The sequence below is a fragment of the Halyomorpha halys genome, unplaced genomic scaffold, assembly GCF_000696795.3.
Source record: "Halyomorpha halys isolate HHAL.00 unplaced genomic scaffold, Hhal_1.1 Scaffold1218.1, whole genome shotgun sequence".
NCBI lineage: Eukaryota > Metazoa > Arthropoda > Insecta > Hemiptera > Pentatomidae > Halyomorpha > Halyomorpha halys.
Window position 1 is genome coordinate 16,379 of NW_027106975.1, and position 20,149 is coordinate 36,527.

A 20,149-nucleotide genomic window follows, 5' to 3' on the forward strand; every position below is an offset into this window, starting at 1 on the left:
GGACCACCACCATTTGAAAGTGCATAGATTGTCAGAACGCCTTTTAACTTATTATTATTTCCAATAAATAAATCAAAGTTAATATTAATATATCAATTTAAAATAATTTAATAAATAATATTAATATTTTTGTTAGATAATAAAGATATAGATATGGATAATGGCTAAATATCTGAAATATTTAATTATATTTTAATAAGAAATGTAATACAACTCATAACATAATGTAAAAATTGTAAAAAAAAACATTAAAAAATTACAATATATATTTATTTTAAGTAAACTAAAAATATTACTAGGAGAAATAAATTACCTACATCAGTATTTTTTTTCTTCATTTAATTATTATAGGCAAAACCAGCAAATACAATGAAATACACAATTTTTGAACAAAAAGTTGCTTTAAAGGTATGGAACAGAGACAAACGTAGTCTCTGTCTAGGGACCCTCTGGGCTTGATATATTGGATGACAAAGAGCTAAAGTTTATGAGATAGAGGAAAAATAATTAAATAATAACAATATGTCTTTCATTCTGGTCGTTTTAATTCCTTCTGAATGAGAGTTGTGAGGAATTCCCATTAGAAGGTGTTATATATCCATAGATTGTCCTCACAGTTCAAGTATAAAGCTTATATTTATAATCCAATGTATAAATAGAATGAGAAGATCTTGGTGTTGTATTTAAATATACTATTTTTGACATGGTATATACATATGGTGCCTATGAGACCAAACGCATAACCAATCACAACTGTAGTCGGTAGAAAATAGAAAGTTAAATAATGTTACGAAAATATTTGACTATCAACTTAAATACAACTCTAGGAAAGTTTATACTACCAAGTTTAAATTATAGCAACTAGAATAAAACAGACGTACAAAATTTCATGCTATCCAATATAAGATCTAAATCGTAGGGAATAGGATTTTAATAAGGTAAAAAAATGTATATTGGATAAGACGAACAATAAAATGTCAATTTCATTATGTTATTGAGTACAATGTATGTATATCATATGTATGTCGAGCACATAACACAAAATAATGAATTGAGATTGGTAGTTGGGTGATTTTTTTGAGTTTCTATGGACCACTTAAAATAACGTGCTTTGTGACTGATTTGATAAGTACGTAAAGTTTAGTAAATAATCTTGTATCGTACCAAGAAATTATTAAATAGCTAATGAATGGGTTATATTATATATTCTTGACTAAACGTCCCTCTGTTTTTTTTTTCAATGATACTCTACATACGTGACGTACTTTATGACCGAAGGGCATCGAATTCGTTTTAGTGTCCCATAATGCATTCAAATATAAATAACCAATACTTGTTATATAAATTATATAAAATTAACCTTATTAGTTATGACCAACTTAATTTACTCAAGAATCAACGGACCATAAGCATTACTTCGCGAGAAAAATATCTACGTAATTCTTTCTTTTTTAGACCATTACAAGTCGGTTTTCATATAACATTCGTTAAACATTCCTCGTAAACTGGAACAACGTAAGTTCAAAACATACAAGGAGGGCGGAGGGAACGGTTTATTTACCTTAGATCCCTACATCAGGATTTTTTTTAATTAGTTGAGCAAAATAAATACAAACACGGTCTGATTAGCCAAACAAACGATAGCCACCATTAGAAAAAATTTTGTAGAGATGGCTTAAAAATAAATCAGGTCCAGACCCCAAATCGTTTAGTGCGCCAACAGTAATATAAACAAATCACTTTTCTTTAAAAAGAAAACAAGGATCCTGTCTGCATTTATTAGGATAAGAACTGATTGTGCGAAATTTGACCTTCACAAGATTTACGGTCCCATATATATTTCATTAACCCTACTATTTCAATTAAAAAAATTACATTTCCTACTGCAGTAAAATCCAGGTGACACGGTGAAGGTGGTAGTGAAAGTAATTGTGATAATGACAGCTTTTGCAGCCACTAGCATCGTCTACATGGCATCTTGCGTCGTACTATCAGGATTTTTTTTATAGTGAGTAATGCTATCAGCTAGCTGCGCATGAGTGACAAACTTGCACAACAGGTAACTGTCCCGTGGAAATGGGCCTTCAAACAATGTAAAATATCTAGTAAATTTGTCGCTGAGAGATGATAAAAATATAGATTTGTTCAAATCGCTAAGGTACATGACCAATTCATAGAAGATATTAAAACAAGACTGAGGGATGATTCCTCTACAGGAAGTAAGTGATTTGATCAAATCCCTTACTATTTTGGTGAAAAGATGAAAGAATATTGTTGATATATTAAAAATATTAATTTAGAAAATCATCCATTATTAAGTATAGAGTAGGTAAGTAATACAATAGTATAGAAACTAACTAATAAAAAAAGGTAATTAAGCTTATATTTTTAAAAATAAATAGGATATTTTTAGTGAAATTTTAAACATTTTCAGTGAATGTAATTAATGAATAATTTTCATTCATTTTTATTATAACACGTTGTTGAATAGTAGCATCTCAAGTTACAAAGTACGTTACTTTGGTTACAGCCACATTATTTTTCATCTTGTCCCCGTTAAAGTATTTATTTATACCGTAGTTATTTTAATATGTGAATTGATTATCTACCTTAGGGTTTTTGATAAAAACTCTATTTTCATCTTTTACCCGACGTTTCTTGCTGCTTTCGCAGATAGACCGATAAAGATTTTTTTATTTTATCTTCGGAGGTATTGACCCGATTATTTGATTCGACATAACTTAGTAGAAAACTGAATATGTTCCAAATGAGTAGAAGTGGAGATGTTTCCATAAGAAAATGCGTAGATGCTAATAAAAAACATGAGTATAAATTCCAATACGCATTTAATGATCTTCAATTTGAGCCAATAAATAACAATTTACATTGATTACTTCCCTGAAATATAAATAATCCCGAATAAACTACACTGAAGTAATAAAAATAACAATAATTAATTATATTTTAACAAATCAAGTGATAATTCATTAATATTTCACTTTAAATTATTAAGTAAATAAATATTGATATTAAATCAGTTTCCTTAAAATTTTAAAATCTCAAGAAGTTGGGAGATTTAACAGCCTTCTTAAATCTGCGAAGTTTATGGAATAACATTATACTCAAAGATATGATTATACTAAAAATTGCTACTAAATAAATACTACTAAAAAAGTTAATTATTCGAACACTTTCAAATTAGATTATGTTAGCGTCAAACAGGCCATACCAGTTATGTGCTTCAGTTAAGAAAAGATTCCTAAGGATCCTATTATTTCAGGCGGAATCTCTTATTTACTTCTGATTTGCTGTTGCCTAAGGTAATATTAGTAGCAGGGATTAGTAATATTAGTAGCAAGAAACAGACGTTTTTCATTGGAATTGCAATACTACAACGTATGATTATTTCCAGGGCTTCCTTTTCTGGTGTGTTCGGTTTGCTGCCACGATCAAAATCTACAACAATTTTTCACTATAAAACATTCAATTGACCATCAAAGACAAGATATTACTGCAGAAACTACCGGTTGGGCGGTATTACCTTTGTAATTCCTTTAAGCAATGGGGACCTGAAATATACTCATCTATATGAGATTTAGGTACTAAAGGTACCTTGTTTTATTTTATTAACACCTTTTATCACCATTTCAAGCATTCTGGTGGTTATTCTACAGGTTACCAACCTATTTTAACTGGAGAGGAAGAATCGAGTTATATGGGTTTTCGAAATATTAGGTAAACTGACAACCTTCCTCTCCATGCCTTCCTCCTAGACAAAACCATCGTGATAGGTACAAGGAATCTTTAATTGATTTGTACTTAAATATCGTTTGTTCAGCAAATCATTGTGATTTGTCTGTTATTCATTTAAAATCGGCCATGGCTTAAACTGTATTGATTCTATCGTCATGGACGTGCATTCATTCGATTCAGAAACATAACAATTACATAGGACGATACCTCACTTATTTTCAGCACATTACTTGGCAAATGAACTCTTCCATTCCGACCTCCACAGAGGAGGTTGTCTTCCTAAATTTGGGCAGACCCCGCAAATCTTGGTACTTACTAGTAAGACGAAGTTATGACCAAAGTTTCATTTATATACTAATTTTGTTTTTTATTTGATCGGTTGGGTCTATTTTTCCCTAAACTAATTTCTGCAGCTGTAGACCTGACGGAGGCATAAATAAATTTACTTAATTGTGTTTGTCTTTATTGACCACACACCGAACCAACTGTCCCAACAGTTAGTTCTATCGGCCATCGATACCCCAAGCACTAGAAGATCAACTTCTCATTTTTATCTTTCCTAGTATTTAAAACAAAAATAATACTAATTTTTCAGAAATTAAAGTCCTTCAACCCGTTGGTTCTTTTTTAACGGAAAACAGAATTATGAGCACAAAATGAGTGGTGTAGAAACTTCGTTAGCAGAACAAATGCAATTCGTAATATAAATCTGATTCGATCTTCCTACTGATTAATGTTTTTCTTTATAAAAGTTACTGATAAAAAAATATGTAGGATATTTCTAATTTCAGAACATATCCGTAAAATTAACTTTGAATACATTCATGGTGAAATAATACCAAAAATGGGGATCATTTATTATTTTTTATTTTAATTCATGATTCTTAACTTTATATATATTTTTCTTTAATATAAATAATGATTAATTCAGATATATTTACTTCATTGATTTAAAACTATAAAACAAACTTGTATAAAATGAAAGCAGCAACTTACATCAAATAAATGACAACCATATTTAGGGTATTTGTAATTAAAGTAACTTCCCTAATGGAGATTTGAAATTAGCTCTACCTATGATGAAGTGCATTACAGTGCGTTTCTTTAAGCTTATTATAAAATTTAAGGAATGAAAATTTAGTGCAAAAAAATCCTTTCCTATTATTTAGTCTTAATACAGTAAAATAAATAATAATAAGTAAAATCGAAGATTTTAACATTAGAATTCACATTATCTTGTAATTGAAGTAAGAAGCAATGTTTCCTGCATATGTCACCGTTGAGAGTAAACAAAAACGAAGTTAACTCAAGCGACGTAAAACATTTAATGAGTCTTACTTGTAATAATAGAACATAAGGTACTTAAAGACCAGCAACACAATAAAATGACTACTTTATGGTCAAAATTAAATAAAAACAGATAAACTGCGAAAATAAATTAAATGTATGAACAAGAGAAAAAAATAAAACAATAAAACTCTTAACTTATTACTCGCTAGTATAATATTATTCCTTTTATGTTTAAGCATTACACAAAAAAATGCTGCTACATAAATGAGCTAGTGGTAATAACAGTGTTTACAACCATATCTAAAAGCACTGAACTTGGTTATAAAATGCATACTAAAATTAAATAAAAACTACATAGATAAGCCATAATAATTAGCAACGACAAAAGGAAAATATTTTAAAACAACATGCATGAGTAAACAGTAAACAGGAGCAGAAAAGTGATATGATAAAGTATGATAATGTACTTCATAACCTATCTGTCAACGGAATATTTTCTTGTAAATGGAAAACAAACAATATGTTCTAAGTTCTAATAGTTAATGAAAACAACTTTTATTACCAAAATGGAACTATGTCAATATTACACAAAAATTAATCGGTAAACAATATTAAATGTTGGAAGTGTGGTTAATTTGAAAAAGGTAAGGTTATACTTACACGACCATTCCATACGCGCCTTCTCCAATGTATGCTAAATTTGTGTACCTCGGTCCAACTTCGAACGTCTGTCCCCTGACAACTTCAACATTACTGGCACCCGCACCGGACACTTCGGCCATTTCAACCAACAACCTCCCAAGGACCAGCTTGGACGACTGCTCTGTTTCCTCCAACCGCCGCTGAGTGCGCGCCTTCATTATTTACCTCCTACCAATCTGCTTCTATGATATAATTAATTTACTCTTGGAATTCAATCTTCTATCTATAAAAGTAACTATAAACTAGGTTATTTTAGCTTTAATTAAAGTATAAACGTAGTTTTTAAAGTATTGTATTAAGATTTAAAATTATTCTAAATTCTTGCAACACACTCAGTCAATTAATTATAGATTATAGATTTAATATTACTCACCATAAATTTTAATTTTCTATCTAAAAAAAATATTTTCGCTTAAGAAACTTCCCTTAATATCACGATAAACAATTCTTCTTGTTGCATAAAATTGTTTACTTTTATTGCAAGGGAGGTTACACGCTGTAATCAGGCTCAGTTTGAAAAGCAATCAAAGGTTTTCTGTTTTGTTTTTTTGACATTATTAAAAATGAATGCTCCTCCAACCTTTGAATCATTCCTGCTCTACGAAGGAGAACAAAAGTTAGTATTGTTTCCATTAAGAGGTCATTGTTAATCTGTCCTATATTTTTGCATCTAAAATTATTCTAGTTTATTATATTCCAATAATCATTTTCCCTTTACATTTTGATACCCATTAAAACGTTGGTTGGAATGTACCATAGTTTTGTATACATAAGGATTGAAGGTTCCATACCAATTCCAAATCCCTTTCATTTATTTAATATTTTTTCTGATTCATTAATTATGTTAAAGGGTGCTTGAATGTTGGTGGTTTCAAATAATGATTATTTTTCAGAGATCAGTCAGGGGAATTAAAACAAAGCGAGTTGCTTATGCTCCATTCCTGATAATAAAAGACACCTTAACTTGTTTAGTTATTTCACTTGTCTGATATCTGAGTTTATTTTTATGCATTTTGTAATAACAAATTGAATTTAAACTTTGATTTAGTTGATTCAAACATTTATTGCATTGTTTCTTATGAAATGTTATTTTTTTTATTTTTGGCTAACTTCTCGGTTAAGAACCTGTGCAGCCCCAGTGGGAATGTCAAGATTCATATCTCAGGGTTGCCGCACAGTAAATATTGACTGACCCAGGTGGGAATCGAACCCACAATCTTTTACATCTCGAAATGTTCTTTAATCATCATAGAAGTTACCTATTGGGTCATTATTATTATTTTTATCCAAATTTGCTTTTGGCATGTATCTTGGCTGGACTGATGCCAATTTTCATTCCCTTTCGATATCCTATTCTAATTTGATAGTCTATCACGAAAAGACTGGATTTTTACTTTCAAGCAGCTATAAAATTCATAGCCCAAAATACTGCAATTGCTGCTGCTCATTGAGATAATGTGGTACCCATAAATCGAACTTTGTACCTTTACATATCTTCTTTCAGTCTTTAAACTGTTGATGCAGTTGTATTGAGATCTCCTAAAGTCAACATACAGTGCTGTCTGTAATAAGCTTGAGGCTTTAATCCTAAATGGATGATGAAGTTCTTCCTAGATGCCAATTTTTCGGAAACTTCTCGATCAAATAGTGATTTGTTCATTCACAATGCCTTTTACAAATGGTATCTTATTATTATGTGCTTTTAAGTGCTTAAGTTTAAAAGTATTTTATGGAAATTATGTCTCCATGTGCTATCTCTCTGAACCGACTTATTTGGTCTTCGTCGTCTTAATTTATATATCAGACGTCTCCTTAATTCTAAAGAGAAAAAAAAAAAATTATTTCATGCAGTCCATCTAATCCAACAAGTTAGCCAAAATAAATTTAAATTTAACCATTTAAATTTATTTATGATTGGAGAAGTTTGTCGGGGCAGCAAAGAACAACATAAATAAACAAAACCATATTTATTTATTTCATGCCGACGTTTCGACCTGAGTTTTAGATCTTCATCAGGGGTTATGGCGTAGAAGGTAGGCCTAAAACTGCGTTTCAACTGAAACATTGGCATAAAATAAATAAATATGGTTTTGTTTATTTATGTTGTTCCGATCAACAGATTGATCGCACCCCCCGACAAACTTCTCCAATCATTAATCTATGGTCAACTATCTACACCTCATAAATTTATTTGTGTTTACTTCCCCCCCCCCATGTTGTTGATTTATCCTTTTATTGTTAATTAATAGTCTTAAGCCCAATATCAATTGCTATCCCAAGTAGTTCACACACCCTTTCTTACATGTTTATCCCAATAAGTGCATAATCTCTGCAAATTGAATTGAGCCATTTTTCAATAATTTTTAGTCCTTTGTTATTTCAATTTATGAAGGGTTTCATCTCTTGAAGAATGTCTAAATCATTTTGAGTAACGGCTCTGTTTGGTTCCCTGCTTTCTCAGTTCTTGTTATAGCTGCCTTCTACCTAAAATTTAATTTAAGTAGAGATTGAGATAGTGTTTCTTGAACTTATTTTATGATTGTAAATAAATCCTGGTATTATATTTTCTGTAACTTTCTCAGAGATCTTTGCTTCATTTATCAGCAATCACCTAGGGCTCTTATTTTTTGTTGATGCCATACAATATTCTGATTTCACTTGTGTCAATTGGAAATGAATATATTGAGTTTGATATGATATTATTCTTAACATTATTTAAGTGTTTTAGCTTTATTTCAATAAAAATTACTTAGTCAAAGATATTTGTGTATTGCTGATTGTCTTGTTTTTAACTAAAGCATAATTGATCTACTTCCTTTTTTGATTCAGGATAATTGTAGAAACTGATACTAAAGTTCCAAATGCAGCAATTTTCACTATTAACAAAGAAGACCATACTTTAGGCAACATGATTAGAAAGTAAGTTATTTATTTACATTTAAACAATATTTTATTGTTAAATTATTTTGGAATATATACAGTTCTTTCTGTTTAAACAATAGTCAGCTTCTAAAAGATCCACAAGTGTTGTTCGCTGGTTATAAGCTTCCTCATCCCTTGGAACACAAGTTTTTGATCAGAATCCAAACTATCAACACAACAACCCCTCAGAAGGTCCTTGAAGATGCAATTAAAGATTTGATATCTGAATTGTCTCTCTTTGAAGAAAGATTCAAAGTAAGTTAAATCTATAAGAGTGAGTAAAATCTCTTTTTGTCTTAGTATAGTTTAAGATACTTGATTCTCCTATAAATCTCTTTGTTTTGCAGTCTTATTTTATTAAGTTTATAATATCCCTTCCATCCCCCTCCTTTCCATAGATTATGGAAATTTAATAACAAAAATTCCTGTTATTATGTCCTCAGTCCTTAGAGGCCCATTCTAGGTCATTTAAACCGCACCATGAAGACACTATCTTGGTCATGTTTGAGGTCATTTGATATGATTTGAACAAATTTTTTATTGAATTTTTGTTGCATCCTTGCAGGCTAAAACTCAATGATTATAAGATGAATAGTGCATTTATCTGGAGTCCAACCTAGTGCTTTTTCTTGTTTCGTAAAGGCATGATTTTTACTGAAGTCCATTGAAATTACAATGGATAGATCTCATTCTGTTAAATCTTATAAGTTGATGCTTGTTACTTAACAATGTATTAATTTGTTTAGTTTTTAACTAATGTTATAATGAATTCATCGAAAGAGCTGAAACACTGAATCGTGGAAACCTACTCATATGCGGAATAGAAGGCGTATATTTCATCATACTTCTAAAACTTTTACTTTGAAAAGTGGAAATCTGAACCATAAAGATAAAACAAAACCATTTGCCATGGTTACTCACTTCAATAAATATAACAAACATACTAAGATCTATCCAAATCTCGGTGTCAAAAACATTTTTTGTGATTGGTTTATATGGAAGAACCTTTATTGTAAATTGGGAAATTTAAAACAAAATTATTGTGAATATTATTAGAATAATTCATTTTTTTGTTTTAATAAACATTGCATATTTGTATCCTTGTTATTGTATTTGATTTTTTTTTCTCTCTTTCCAGGAGGCAATAAAAGAAAAGAAGGAAAGATTAGACTGAAATATTATTTTGCTGATGAAAGTAATAATAATAAACTTTGTACTATTATGTCTAATAATGTTGTAAATAAAATGTCATTGTTAATATTTTGTAACCCTATAAGTATTTTATAATATTTTGATGATTTTTTATAATTTCAAATAAATTAAGTCCTGCAAGCTTTTTAAGTATGTGTATTTAATTTTATTGTGAACAATCCCTATCAACTCCTAAAAACCAAAGTGCAGATGATAGAATTTGTTTTTAATCCCTTTTATTATCAGTTAGTTATGAATCTTTGCGTCGTCCTCTTTTACTTTTTATTGCTGTTTGGAATAAGATATGTCTAGTGGTCCAAATTTAATGTATGTTGCAATAACCAAACTGAGACAGTCTTTTGCAATTTGGATTTCTATCCTGAGCATATTTTTAGACATAACTAATTCTTTGAAATTGTTTTTTTCAATGATTTTTAATAAATTCATGACATTGTTACTCTTAGAAGAGGATGGTTATTCATTATTTGTCTTTTCTGAGTACATCCGATTTGGAAACAAATTTGATATGTAACTTCAATTTAATTCTACTCATTTTTCGCTAATTATCACTTTATTTCCACTAAAAAAGAACAATTAAAAATTAAATCATTTCACCATTATTTAAAAATTAACTGATCTAGGTAAATAAATGAAAAATATGTTAAACCATTACTTTATTTCAAAACAACAGTATTATCAGATCTCTTAAGTTAAGTTTTAAAAAACATTCAAACAACAGATTTAAAGATTTGACAAACGTATCCCATAAATTATAACAAAGTTATTTACAATATATAAAATTATTTACACTACTTGGCACAAATAAATATTTATCATATGACATTTTTGTTATATACACCAATGTATATATGATTAATTATTCACTTATTTTTTATGCTAAAATTCACTTTGGCAAGAAGGCACTATATACTACCTCAATATTTTTTTTTTTTTTCATTAATACTGATTAAATTGAGTTATAAAACAATTTTTCTCTTCCTTTGGAGACATAATATATACCGTAATGTTAAAAACAATCCTAAAACATTTTTTAAAATAGAATATTTAAAATGTCTCTGTATCATCACATTCTTCAGTTGAGTGCCCGAAAACTGCAAAATAGAAACAATTATTATTTTTAATATTTAATTACAAAAACAACATATTAATTTAATTAGTGCAAAAAGGTGTAATTAGTAATGGAAAATGTATATGAATAAATTCTTGATGGTTCATTGGTGTAAGATAAAATACATATGAACAAATTCTTGGTAGTTCACTGGTGTAAGATAAAAATACATAATATTCTTGATGGTTCATTGGTATAAGATAAAATAAAGTTAAACAAATGATAAATTTCAATACATATTTTGATATAACTAATAAATGTAATTTATAATTAAAAGTATGGTTGGTGCTTCAAGTTATTCAAATGCTGTTTTCAAAACCAATCTCTTGGAGTAAGCTATTCCAAACACAAGGTAAATAGAATCCTTTACTTTATATATAGCAGAGTAAATATATATATATATTTATATGTACAAGAAAGAATTGATTCCAAAGATATACGGTGGAGGGATGATAAGCCCCAAAATATAATTTATTAGACATTCATTATATTTTATTTTAGCTCCTTTTTAAGTTAAAACATTCTTACATTCTCTAAGCAGATCAAGAAAGGTTGGTAATCCAACAAGTTACCAACCTAATTCAGCCAAATGTGAAGATTGAGAATAGTTTGACAGATCCACCATTACATAAAAGTTAACACTCTCAGATTCAAACTAGTGCCACTTCTGACTTACTAAGTTAGAGATAGCCTACTTTTTTATTCCAAAGTGGACAGCCTTAAAAATCAATCTTAGCTTACCAGATATCAATAATATATCATAGTGAAAATATTAATGTAGCTATGTTTAATTATATAATAATAATTATATAGTCATAACTATTTTATGTTTGTTTTACTTCCTCACAAAGGTAAAGAAGCTTTGTTGTATTCATACAGAAAAAAAAAATGTTCTCAAGATTCCAAAATTTTCACTCACATTTTACATTTTAGACATCAAGGAACAAATCTGGTTCCATGCCTGTCGACTGTCAAATTTTTAGTAGGGTATAATTGATCGAACAGTAGATCTGATTTTGATGAAATTTCAAAAATGACCCGATTTGGCCCAAATTTGGAGAGATTAGAATAAAATTGGTATCAAGAGTCAGTTTTTTCAGATTCAACTACTTTTACTTAGGCAGGCAAAATACTTATTTTTGGATACACCTATATTTCAAAAACAATTTGTCTCGTAGATTTTATTTTCAATCCATTATTAACCTGGAAATGTATGTAATTATGTACGAAGAAGAAATATACTGAAAAAAGATAATTTATAGTAAAATCCTAACACAGAAAATAAAAAAAGGTAGAAACAGTGAAAGAGCTTTTTTAACCCATATACCTGGCAGATTATATTATATATTATTAAAGCGAATAGCTAAACAAAAATTAGCCATCATAAAAACAATTACCTTCACAAATGGGGCAATATGGACGATCAAAACCCCTAGTCCCAGGAATGTGATGTTGAACTGGTCTAACTGGTTCAGTTGATGCTTGTTGAGGGCAGTCCTCTGTCTCGTGAGCATCAAATACGTCACATATATCACAAAACATTCTAGGTGTTATTTCTTTCTTCTTCTTTACACCATTTCTATAAGATAATTGTATTATTAAGGTTAAAAATACTAATGAGGGTATTAACAATAATAGTGCCTCACTATGAAATCATTAAATACTTACAATGTGCTTGAAGATTCTGTTCTCAATTCTAGGTCATTAAGTCTTTCTTTTAAAAGGTCATTTTTTTTCTGTAAATCAACTATTATTGAATTTAAGAAATTTATTTGGGTATCTGCCAACTCCTTTTCTTCCAACAACGTAGTCATAGATTCTTCCCCTGAAATAACTTTATCAGCTGATTTCAAATCTTTCAATTCAGTGGTCAATTGTTTAGATTTTTCTTCTTGGACAGCTTTCTCAGATAAAGCAACATTCAGCTGAGCTTCTAGAAGTTTTAATTGACCGGTGAGGTCACTTTTTATGGCCTCCAATTCTTTTAGGGTTATTTTGTTCATTTCCTTGACTTTAACTACTTCATCATTCAATTTTTCAATTGTGGATTTTAAACTACTTTCTGAATCTTTTAAAAGGATTCCTTCTTTTACTAGATTTGAATTTAATTCTTCCAGTTCTTTGATTTTACTAACAATATTTTTTTCCTTTTCTTCATGTGTCTTATTAATGATTTCTATGGTTTTCTTTAGCATTGAACATTGTTCTTGGAGCTCATCGGTATTTTTATGATTTGAAGAGCACTTTTCTTTGTACTCATAACTAAGTTTTTCAAATGAATCCTTTATTTTCAATAACTCATCTTGAAGACATTTTTCTTTCTCCAAAGATTGTTTTTCCAATTCAGCTTTCTCAGAGACAACAACTTCCAACTCTTTTTTCTTATTCTCCAACTCATCTCGGAAATGTAGCTGATCTTTTACCAATGCTTTTAAATTTCCTATTTCTGAATCCTATTATAAGGGAAAAAATAATGAGATATTAAAATTAATATGAATTAAAAATTGATTAAATAAATCAAAATAGCAACAAACAGTGAAACTTAAAAACAAATCTATTATTTCTGATTCCTATACTTAAAATTAAAAAAAAGGAAGGTATTAAAATTAGTATGAAATAAAATTTGATTCAATAAATCAAAACATCTACCAATACTGGATTTAAAAGTTTTTTATAAAAGTTGATTTCATTAATTAGTGAAGATTAAATATATTATTTATAGACATTTAACAGAAATTTTGACAATATGACTAATTAATTAGAACCAAAATCGGCTGAAGGTGATTTTAGTCTCACAAATACCAATAGATGTGCATACACTTGTGTTTGTACAAAAGATCAAACTCATTAGGAAATTAAAAGGAGGAAAATTACCATTATATTGTTAATGATTTTATAAATATCGTTCCATTATAATATCTTATAAAAGGTTGTATAAAATATGCCCTTAAAGAACACTTTTTGGCTAGAAAATGTTAGTGCAGTGAGCAATGAGTATGGGGGAATTAAAAATAAAGGCTTCTGTATCAACTATTGATATTTTAAATAATAATACTTGGTTCTAATACATAGAAATAAAATAATAATTTCTTGACACCATTTATCAAATTTAATTAGATTTAAAAAAAAAATAATAAACTAAATAAAAAGGAAAAAACGTCTAAATATTTCAAATTAATAGAAATGCATTCAACATATAAGTTTATAGAGTAATTTCTCTCACCAAATTTTTAATTTCATTCAGTGACGATTCTTTTTCTTTAGTCAAACAATTCACATTTGAATTTAATTCTAGAATTTCAGATTCTAATAGTCGTATTTTTTCATTTTGCTCACTTTCTCGTTGTTTACTCTCCAGATGTTCCTTTTGTAGGGCTGAAAATGTTGTAAAATAAAAATAAAAAGCAAACTGGGTTACAGAATAATTTGAAAAAAATATAAAATAGTTATAAATAATTCTAAACACTCAAGAGATTTGAATAGTTAAAAGTAATTACAATGATTTTAATATATTAAAAAAAGATGTGGAGAATGGTGGTCAACATAAACACTAAATAAAATATTTAATGAATGCCGGCAGTTCCATAAGCTCTTGATTTTTTTGTTTTTATTGTTACTAGTTTCTTTACATATATACTTCTATTGTGTTCATGCTTTCATTTTATAAACACATATAATTTTTGTTTCAATTGTATCACAATCTTTGCCACCACAGCAATCATGATGTATTGTTTTGCTATTTCTTCCGTTAATCTTGACAATCTTCTTCTGATTGTCAATCAGAATTGATTGATTTATTAATACTTAATGTTAGTACTTAATATTAATTAACATTTAATTATTAATACTTAATATTAATTAACATTGAATTATTAATACTTAATGAAGCTGAGATAATGAAGACATAAAAATGTAAATAGTTCAAAATACGTACTTCTGACCCTCAATATATAAAAACACAATATTTGTTCAAGAACCTTCTTTGAGTTGCAAGTTAAAAGAGAAGATATTTAATATTAAATTATTTTTTTTTAATGTTAGTAATTCAAATTATGTTCAAAACATTGATGTATTTGTTGATTAACAAATGCCCTGGAGTAATCATATTTCCCAAACTACCCTAAAATCCATTTACACCCTTAAACAAATCCTCAGATTATGTGATTCTTTGCAACTAAAAACCTGTCAGCTCTTGATTTCCTCCCTAATTTTTCTCCACTTTGATAATGGCTTACTTGCACATGGTAAGCATGATATCATCTGATAGATGCTCTAGTTTTGCAAAAACTTAATCACAAAAAACTTGTAATTGCCAGTTTATTTATAGAAATAATAAATTGCCTTCAGATATAAAGTAATTATAAATTATTTTATATAGATCAATAACTATTCCAATCACACATACAATTAGTGAAACACAAAACCTATGAACTAATTAAAATGTTAGACTGAAGTGTGCAAGCATCTTGCCACGAGACAAAGGAACTTCAGCTACCATTTTAAAATTAATATTTTGTTCATTAGGTTATATATTCTATTAAATTCCGATCTGCTGGCAATTATAAAGTAAACAATATCGTAACCATCCATTTTGTTTTTTACATTATTACCATTATTAGTTGGTATAGCATTAGGTTATGACATATTATGTACATTTTGTTCTTTCATTTTTATCCAGCAAAATAAATACTACAAATGTATTTTATGATTTTTCCCTGATTTAACTAAATCTGTGTTCTGAAATGTAAACCCTCAATTCTGAGGGACTTAAGACCATCTTAAAGGATTTTAATGTAGCTAAAATTAAATCCGACAAGCAAAAAAAAAATATATATATTATTTTTTTTGCCTAACTTACTGGAGGTATTTTTAGGTTTTTGTGAATTTATACTCATTCAATATAATATTTTGCTAATTGCAGTAAAAAAAAAAAATAATCAATTGGAGCATAATTATTCCACTGTGCTATAACAGTGAACAGTATTAAAAAACTTTTGAAAAAAAAAAATGAAAAATTGAACTGTAAAAGTGAAGTTAAATATTTTTATAAAAAATAACAAACAAACTTCAACATGACACTACCAATCTACACTAAATTAAAGAGTGATTTAGGAACCTATAAACTAAAGTTAAAGATAAAAACAAGACCAACCTAGACAAATTAGAACCGAAGATATAAACAATACATTTTTTTTATTTTAAACTACTTTTTCTCCCTAATAAAGGCATAAAATCTAAATTTTATTGTTGAAAGAGAAGAAAGTTTGCACTATTTGTGAAATTAAACAATATATAGATTGGTATGTATAATGTACATTGATTAAAATTATATAGATTAAGTTTATTTCCGAGAGATTCAGAGTTATACAATGAGAATGAGCTAATGTTACAGTGTTAGTAGCGAGAAACTTGTTTTGATTAGTGATTTTGACTTTTTTTTAATATAGGATTCATATGTGTAGCAAGTATTATAAACAATTACCAAAAAAAATTACTGTATAAAGTACGGATTATTTGTCCTAAAACTATAATTTAAAATAAAGAAAATACCTTGTAGTTCAGCACTAAGTCCCATGATTTCTCTGATCTTTTTCTCAGCTTCTTCTGTTTTTTCTTTAATAGTTTTGTCCTGATTCAACAAGTATGCTTCTTTTTCTTCAAATAATTTTGCTTTGTCTTGTAACATTTTTCTCATTTTCTCCATTTCTGTATTTAGTAACAATGTCACCTCAGAACTGCTACTTTTCAAAGCTTCATTTTGCTTCATCAATTCATTATTATTCTCTTCAAAAGCGGTTAAAGTACGCTCTAGTTCATAAACTTTGGAAATCAATGCTTTATTTTTAACTTCAAGGTTTTCCTTTTCCTGTAATAAGTTCATGGCATCATTTTCAAGACTAAGAACCCTTTTCTGTAAATCTTCAATTACCAAAATTTTGGTTGATAATTCATTTTCAGATAATTTCATCTTATTTTCCTTGTCTTCCAAACTTTTACTTAATGAGGTATTTTGAGTAACATAGTTATCAACATCGACTTGCAACTGATCAATTGATTTCTTTAAATTATAACATTCGTTTCGGACTGTTTCTTCATTTTTTTGTAATTCTTCTAACTCTTTGCACTTCAAACTATAAGCTTCTTCCACATTCTTACAATTTTTTGTAGAATTTTCGAGACGTTCTTTAATTTCAATAATAGCTTTCTCTCCTTCCCTCTTGAAAGAATCCAACTTCATTTCCAATTCTTGTACTCTGTTTTCATGCAACCTTATCTCCTCAGCTGAGGAAATTTTCAACCTACTAAGTTCATTCTGTTTTTCAATAAGATCAGAATTTAAATTTACTAACTGCTGTGATGAATCAGTTGAAGTGTTCATTAATTGTGAAACATCATTTTCCTGTAAAAATAAATAAATAATAAACAAAAAAAAAATATAAATAAAAAGAGAATTAAACTAACTAGGTTTTGAAAAATAAAATAATACTATTAAGAATAAATATTTTCAGCCCAGGACTCACATAATTCCACTTCAATAACCTTTGGTAACTCCATAAACACATATCCAATAATTAAGAACAACAGATTTTCCTTCTCAAAAATTCATCCAACTCCCTTTTTCCGAAATTTATCAACAATTCTCTTAATCAATTATCATTTTCTTTGAAACTTAAAAAATCCTGATTAAATCTGAAAATCTGTATAATAAGCTAATATAATAAATCTTCAGCATAGCCATTCCTTCAACCAAACAATCTCCCCTGCCCATCTAATTAATTGTGACATCAGTGAAGAAAATATAAAGAACCTCTCTGCCTGAATTTCCACAATTTTTTTCATTCCTAAACCACACAAAAAATTTCAACTCATCAGCTAATCCAAATTTTTCAACCCCTAACTCTTCTCTCCAAATAATTCTTAATTATTCATTCATTAAGATCTTGCAGATTTAGAATACCTTTAGAGATGGTACCCTTTAGGGAGTTGTCTCATTTCCATTTGTAATATTAACCTTAATCACCACTTATCATTAACCATCTATCTCTTCAATTTTTCCTTTAAATTTTTTAAGGACCTTCACTTGATTTATCCTTAAATCTTAAAAACAATATCATTATCACTTAAACTGACAAAATCACAAAACTTTTATTACGGAACTGTTCTCCTGTATCTGCCCTGAAATAGAGAAAGACAGTAGCCTTGAGGACTAGAGAATAGGAAACAGCCAAGAATGGCCAATCTCTTCTGTTCCCATCCCATAACAGTAATATAATAAGCTAAAAATGAATCGATCATCTTTTTCAGCCCGTACATTTAAATTTATTTACAAGGGCACCAGGAAAGTTTTGCAATGCAACTTTATTTTCCAAAATTCTTCAAAATAGTTTTTACCACACAAAATACAATTCTCCATCCATTATAGCATATACAGTGACCTGATCTTGAAGCACCCTCATGCTTAAAAGTTTCTCTTTCAAACCCCCAGTACCACTTGAATATTATAATACTATGAAGACAATCCTCTCCAGGTGTAAGCAGCATTTCCTCTTAACACTAGTCCACACTTAATCCATGTACAAGTTTTAATGTACAATCACTTTTTATTGAACTTTAGACCAGGACATCTCCAGCATCTTTCAATAACACAGTCAGAAGGGAAAAGACCCAATCACAATGTCTCAGCCAACTGGGACAGGTCTACACATGCACCAACCCATCCCTCCTCATTTGTTATCCTATCACTCATATTCCAAAACTTTTCTAGTGTCATTATAATATAACCGGAGACATAATTTTCTTATTGTGCGCAAAAACAAATTGATTGGTTATGTAATAATCTTGAAATCCATACAGAACAAAGGCAGAAAATAATATAAATAATTATGTAAAATAAATCTATGGTATATATGGTTAAGGAAAGTATTGCGACCCTAAAATATTTCAAATAATTAATGGATTTTTAATCATTTTAGTGCTGGAGAATGATATATTGGCCTTTGCTGCACTAGCAAAAAGTGCCAGTGCCGATTATCGGCCCACACCTTGTAGCACTTTACTATTATCATTGCAGGACCATTGTTATAAATGGTCTAATTTCATTACAAGAGAATTTAAAGAAATAGTTTTTCAACAACAGCGTAATGAAATAAATGAAAATGTGACTTATCGTTCATAGTTACTAACAATTAATCCATTTAGTGCTTACCATGTATCTAGAAGTTATTCTTTATTTTTCTTATGCAATGTTATTTAATTTGTAACAAAATATATTGGAAAAGCAAAGTATAATGTTATGATGAAAAGATGACTTTTCATATGTGCAAATACGTTTTGCAAGAGAAAACTAAATTTTTATTTTATTTATGATCATTAATACCTTTGTTATTTACATAATTTTCAATGAAAATAGAAAAATTAATGTCATTGTTTTATTCTCTATTTCTTTCTTAATACAATGCTTTTTGAAGTATGTAAATATTGCTTTTTGTTTGGTTTCTATGAGCCTTTTTCTGAACTCTAGTAAAATCATGAAATTCGGCCAGTTATCTTCACATAGGAACTTCTTTTTCCCCTGGCTCTAAACAGGGTTAAAGGAAATTTTATTGCATGTCATAAGAGACACCACCATTAATAATTTAAATGTTAAATATTATATATTAAATTTGGGATAAACTGATCAATAAGTTAGTGAGAGAGATGTTACCAACAAACAGCCTGCATTTATCATAGAAATATTCATAAGTTTGCTATAAGATCCAGTTGCTTATAAGTAGCTATAAACCTACATAAATAGTGTTACGTAAAATAAATAGCTTGGTTTATATTGTAGATGGAAAAGTAACTAACATTTTATTGAATTGGTTAGAGACATCAAGGTAATGGAAAAATTATTAGTAAGACACTTATGATTGTTTTTAATAATCATTCCAATCCTTAATCTAATTATTGAAGTGTTAAAATTCGGTACTTACCAGCTTTTGTTTCAAAATTTGAAGTTCAGAAGACTGTTCGACAGCATTATTTAATTGTCTCCTCAAATCTCCAATTTCCAACTCTAAAGTCTGTACCTGATTTCTAAAGGAGTTTTCAGATTCCAATGATTGGTTGTACTTTTGAGAAAGCTCTGAAATAGATAAGACAGTATTGTTACAATCTAATCTC

The 20,149-nt window shown here is 28.7% G+C and overlaps 2 protein-coding genes across 14 annotated transcripts in view; one reads left to right on the top strand and one right to left on the bottom strand.

Annotated features, from left to right (window-relative positions):
- The first annotated feature begins 6,212 nt into the window (after window positions 1-6,212).
- Window positions 6,213-10,008, top strand: Rpb11 (DNA-directed RNA polymerase II subunit RPB11). The gene is made up of 4 exons (XM_014433471.2): window positions 6,213-6,361; window positions 8,575-8,664; window positions 8,748-8,922; window positions 9,806-10,008. Exons 1-4 carry the CDS (start codon window positions 6,309-6,311, stop codon window positions 9,839-9,841), a joined length of 354 nt encoding a protein of 117 aa, XP_014288957.1. The 5' UTR covers window positions 6,213-6,308; the 3' UTR covers window positions 9,842-10,008.
- A 507-nt stretch (window positions 10,009-10,515) lies between these two features.
- CLIP-190 (Cytoplasmic linker protein 190) overlaps window positions 10,516-20,149 on the bottom strand; it is a 78,717-nt gene continuing 69,083 nt past the window's right edge. For all 13 annotated transcript variants that reach the window (XM_014433480.3, XM_014433478.3, XM_014433477.3 and 10 more), the window contains 6 exons: window positions 19,960-20,111; window positions 16,538-17,387; window positions 14,211-14,362; window positions 12,656-13,440; window positions 12,385-12,566; window positions 10,516-10,970 (listed from right to left, as the gene is read on the bottom strand). In XM_014433480.3, the coding sequence (XP_014288966.1) occupies window positions 10,924-10,970; window positions 12,385-12,566; window positions 12,656-13,440; window positions 14,211-14,362; window positions 16,538-17,387; window positions 19,960-20,111 (2,168 nt within the window). In that variant the 3' untranslated portion in view covers window positions 10,516-10,923. The remainder of the gene's footprint in view (window positions 10,971-12,384; window positions 12,567-12,655; window positions 13,441-14,210; window positions 14,363-16,537; window positions 17,388-19,959; window positions 20,112-20,149) is intronic.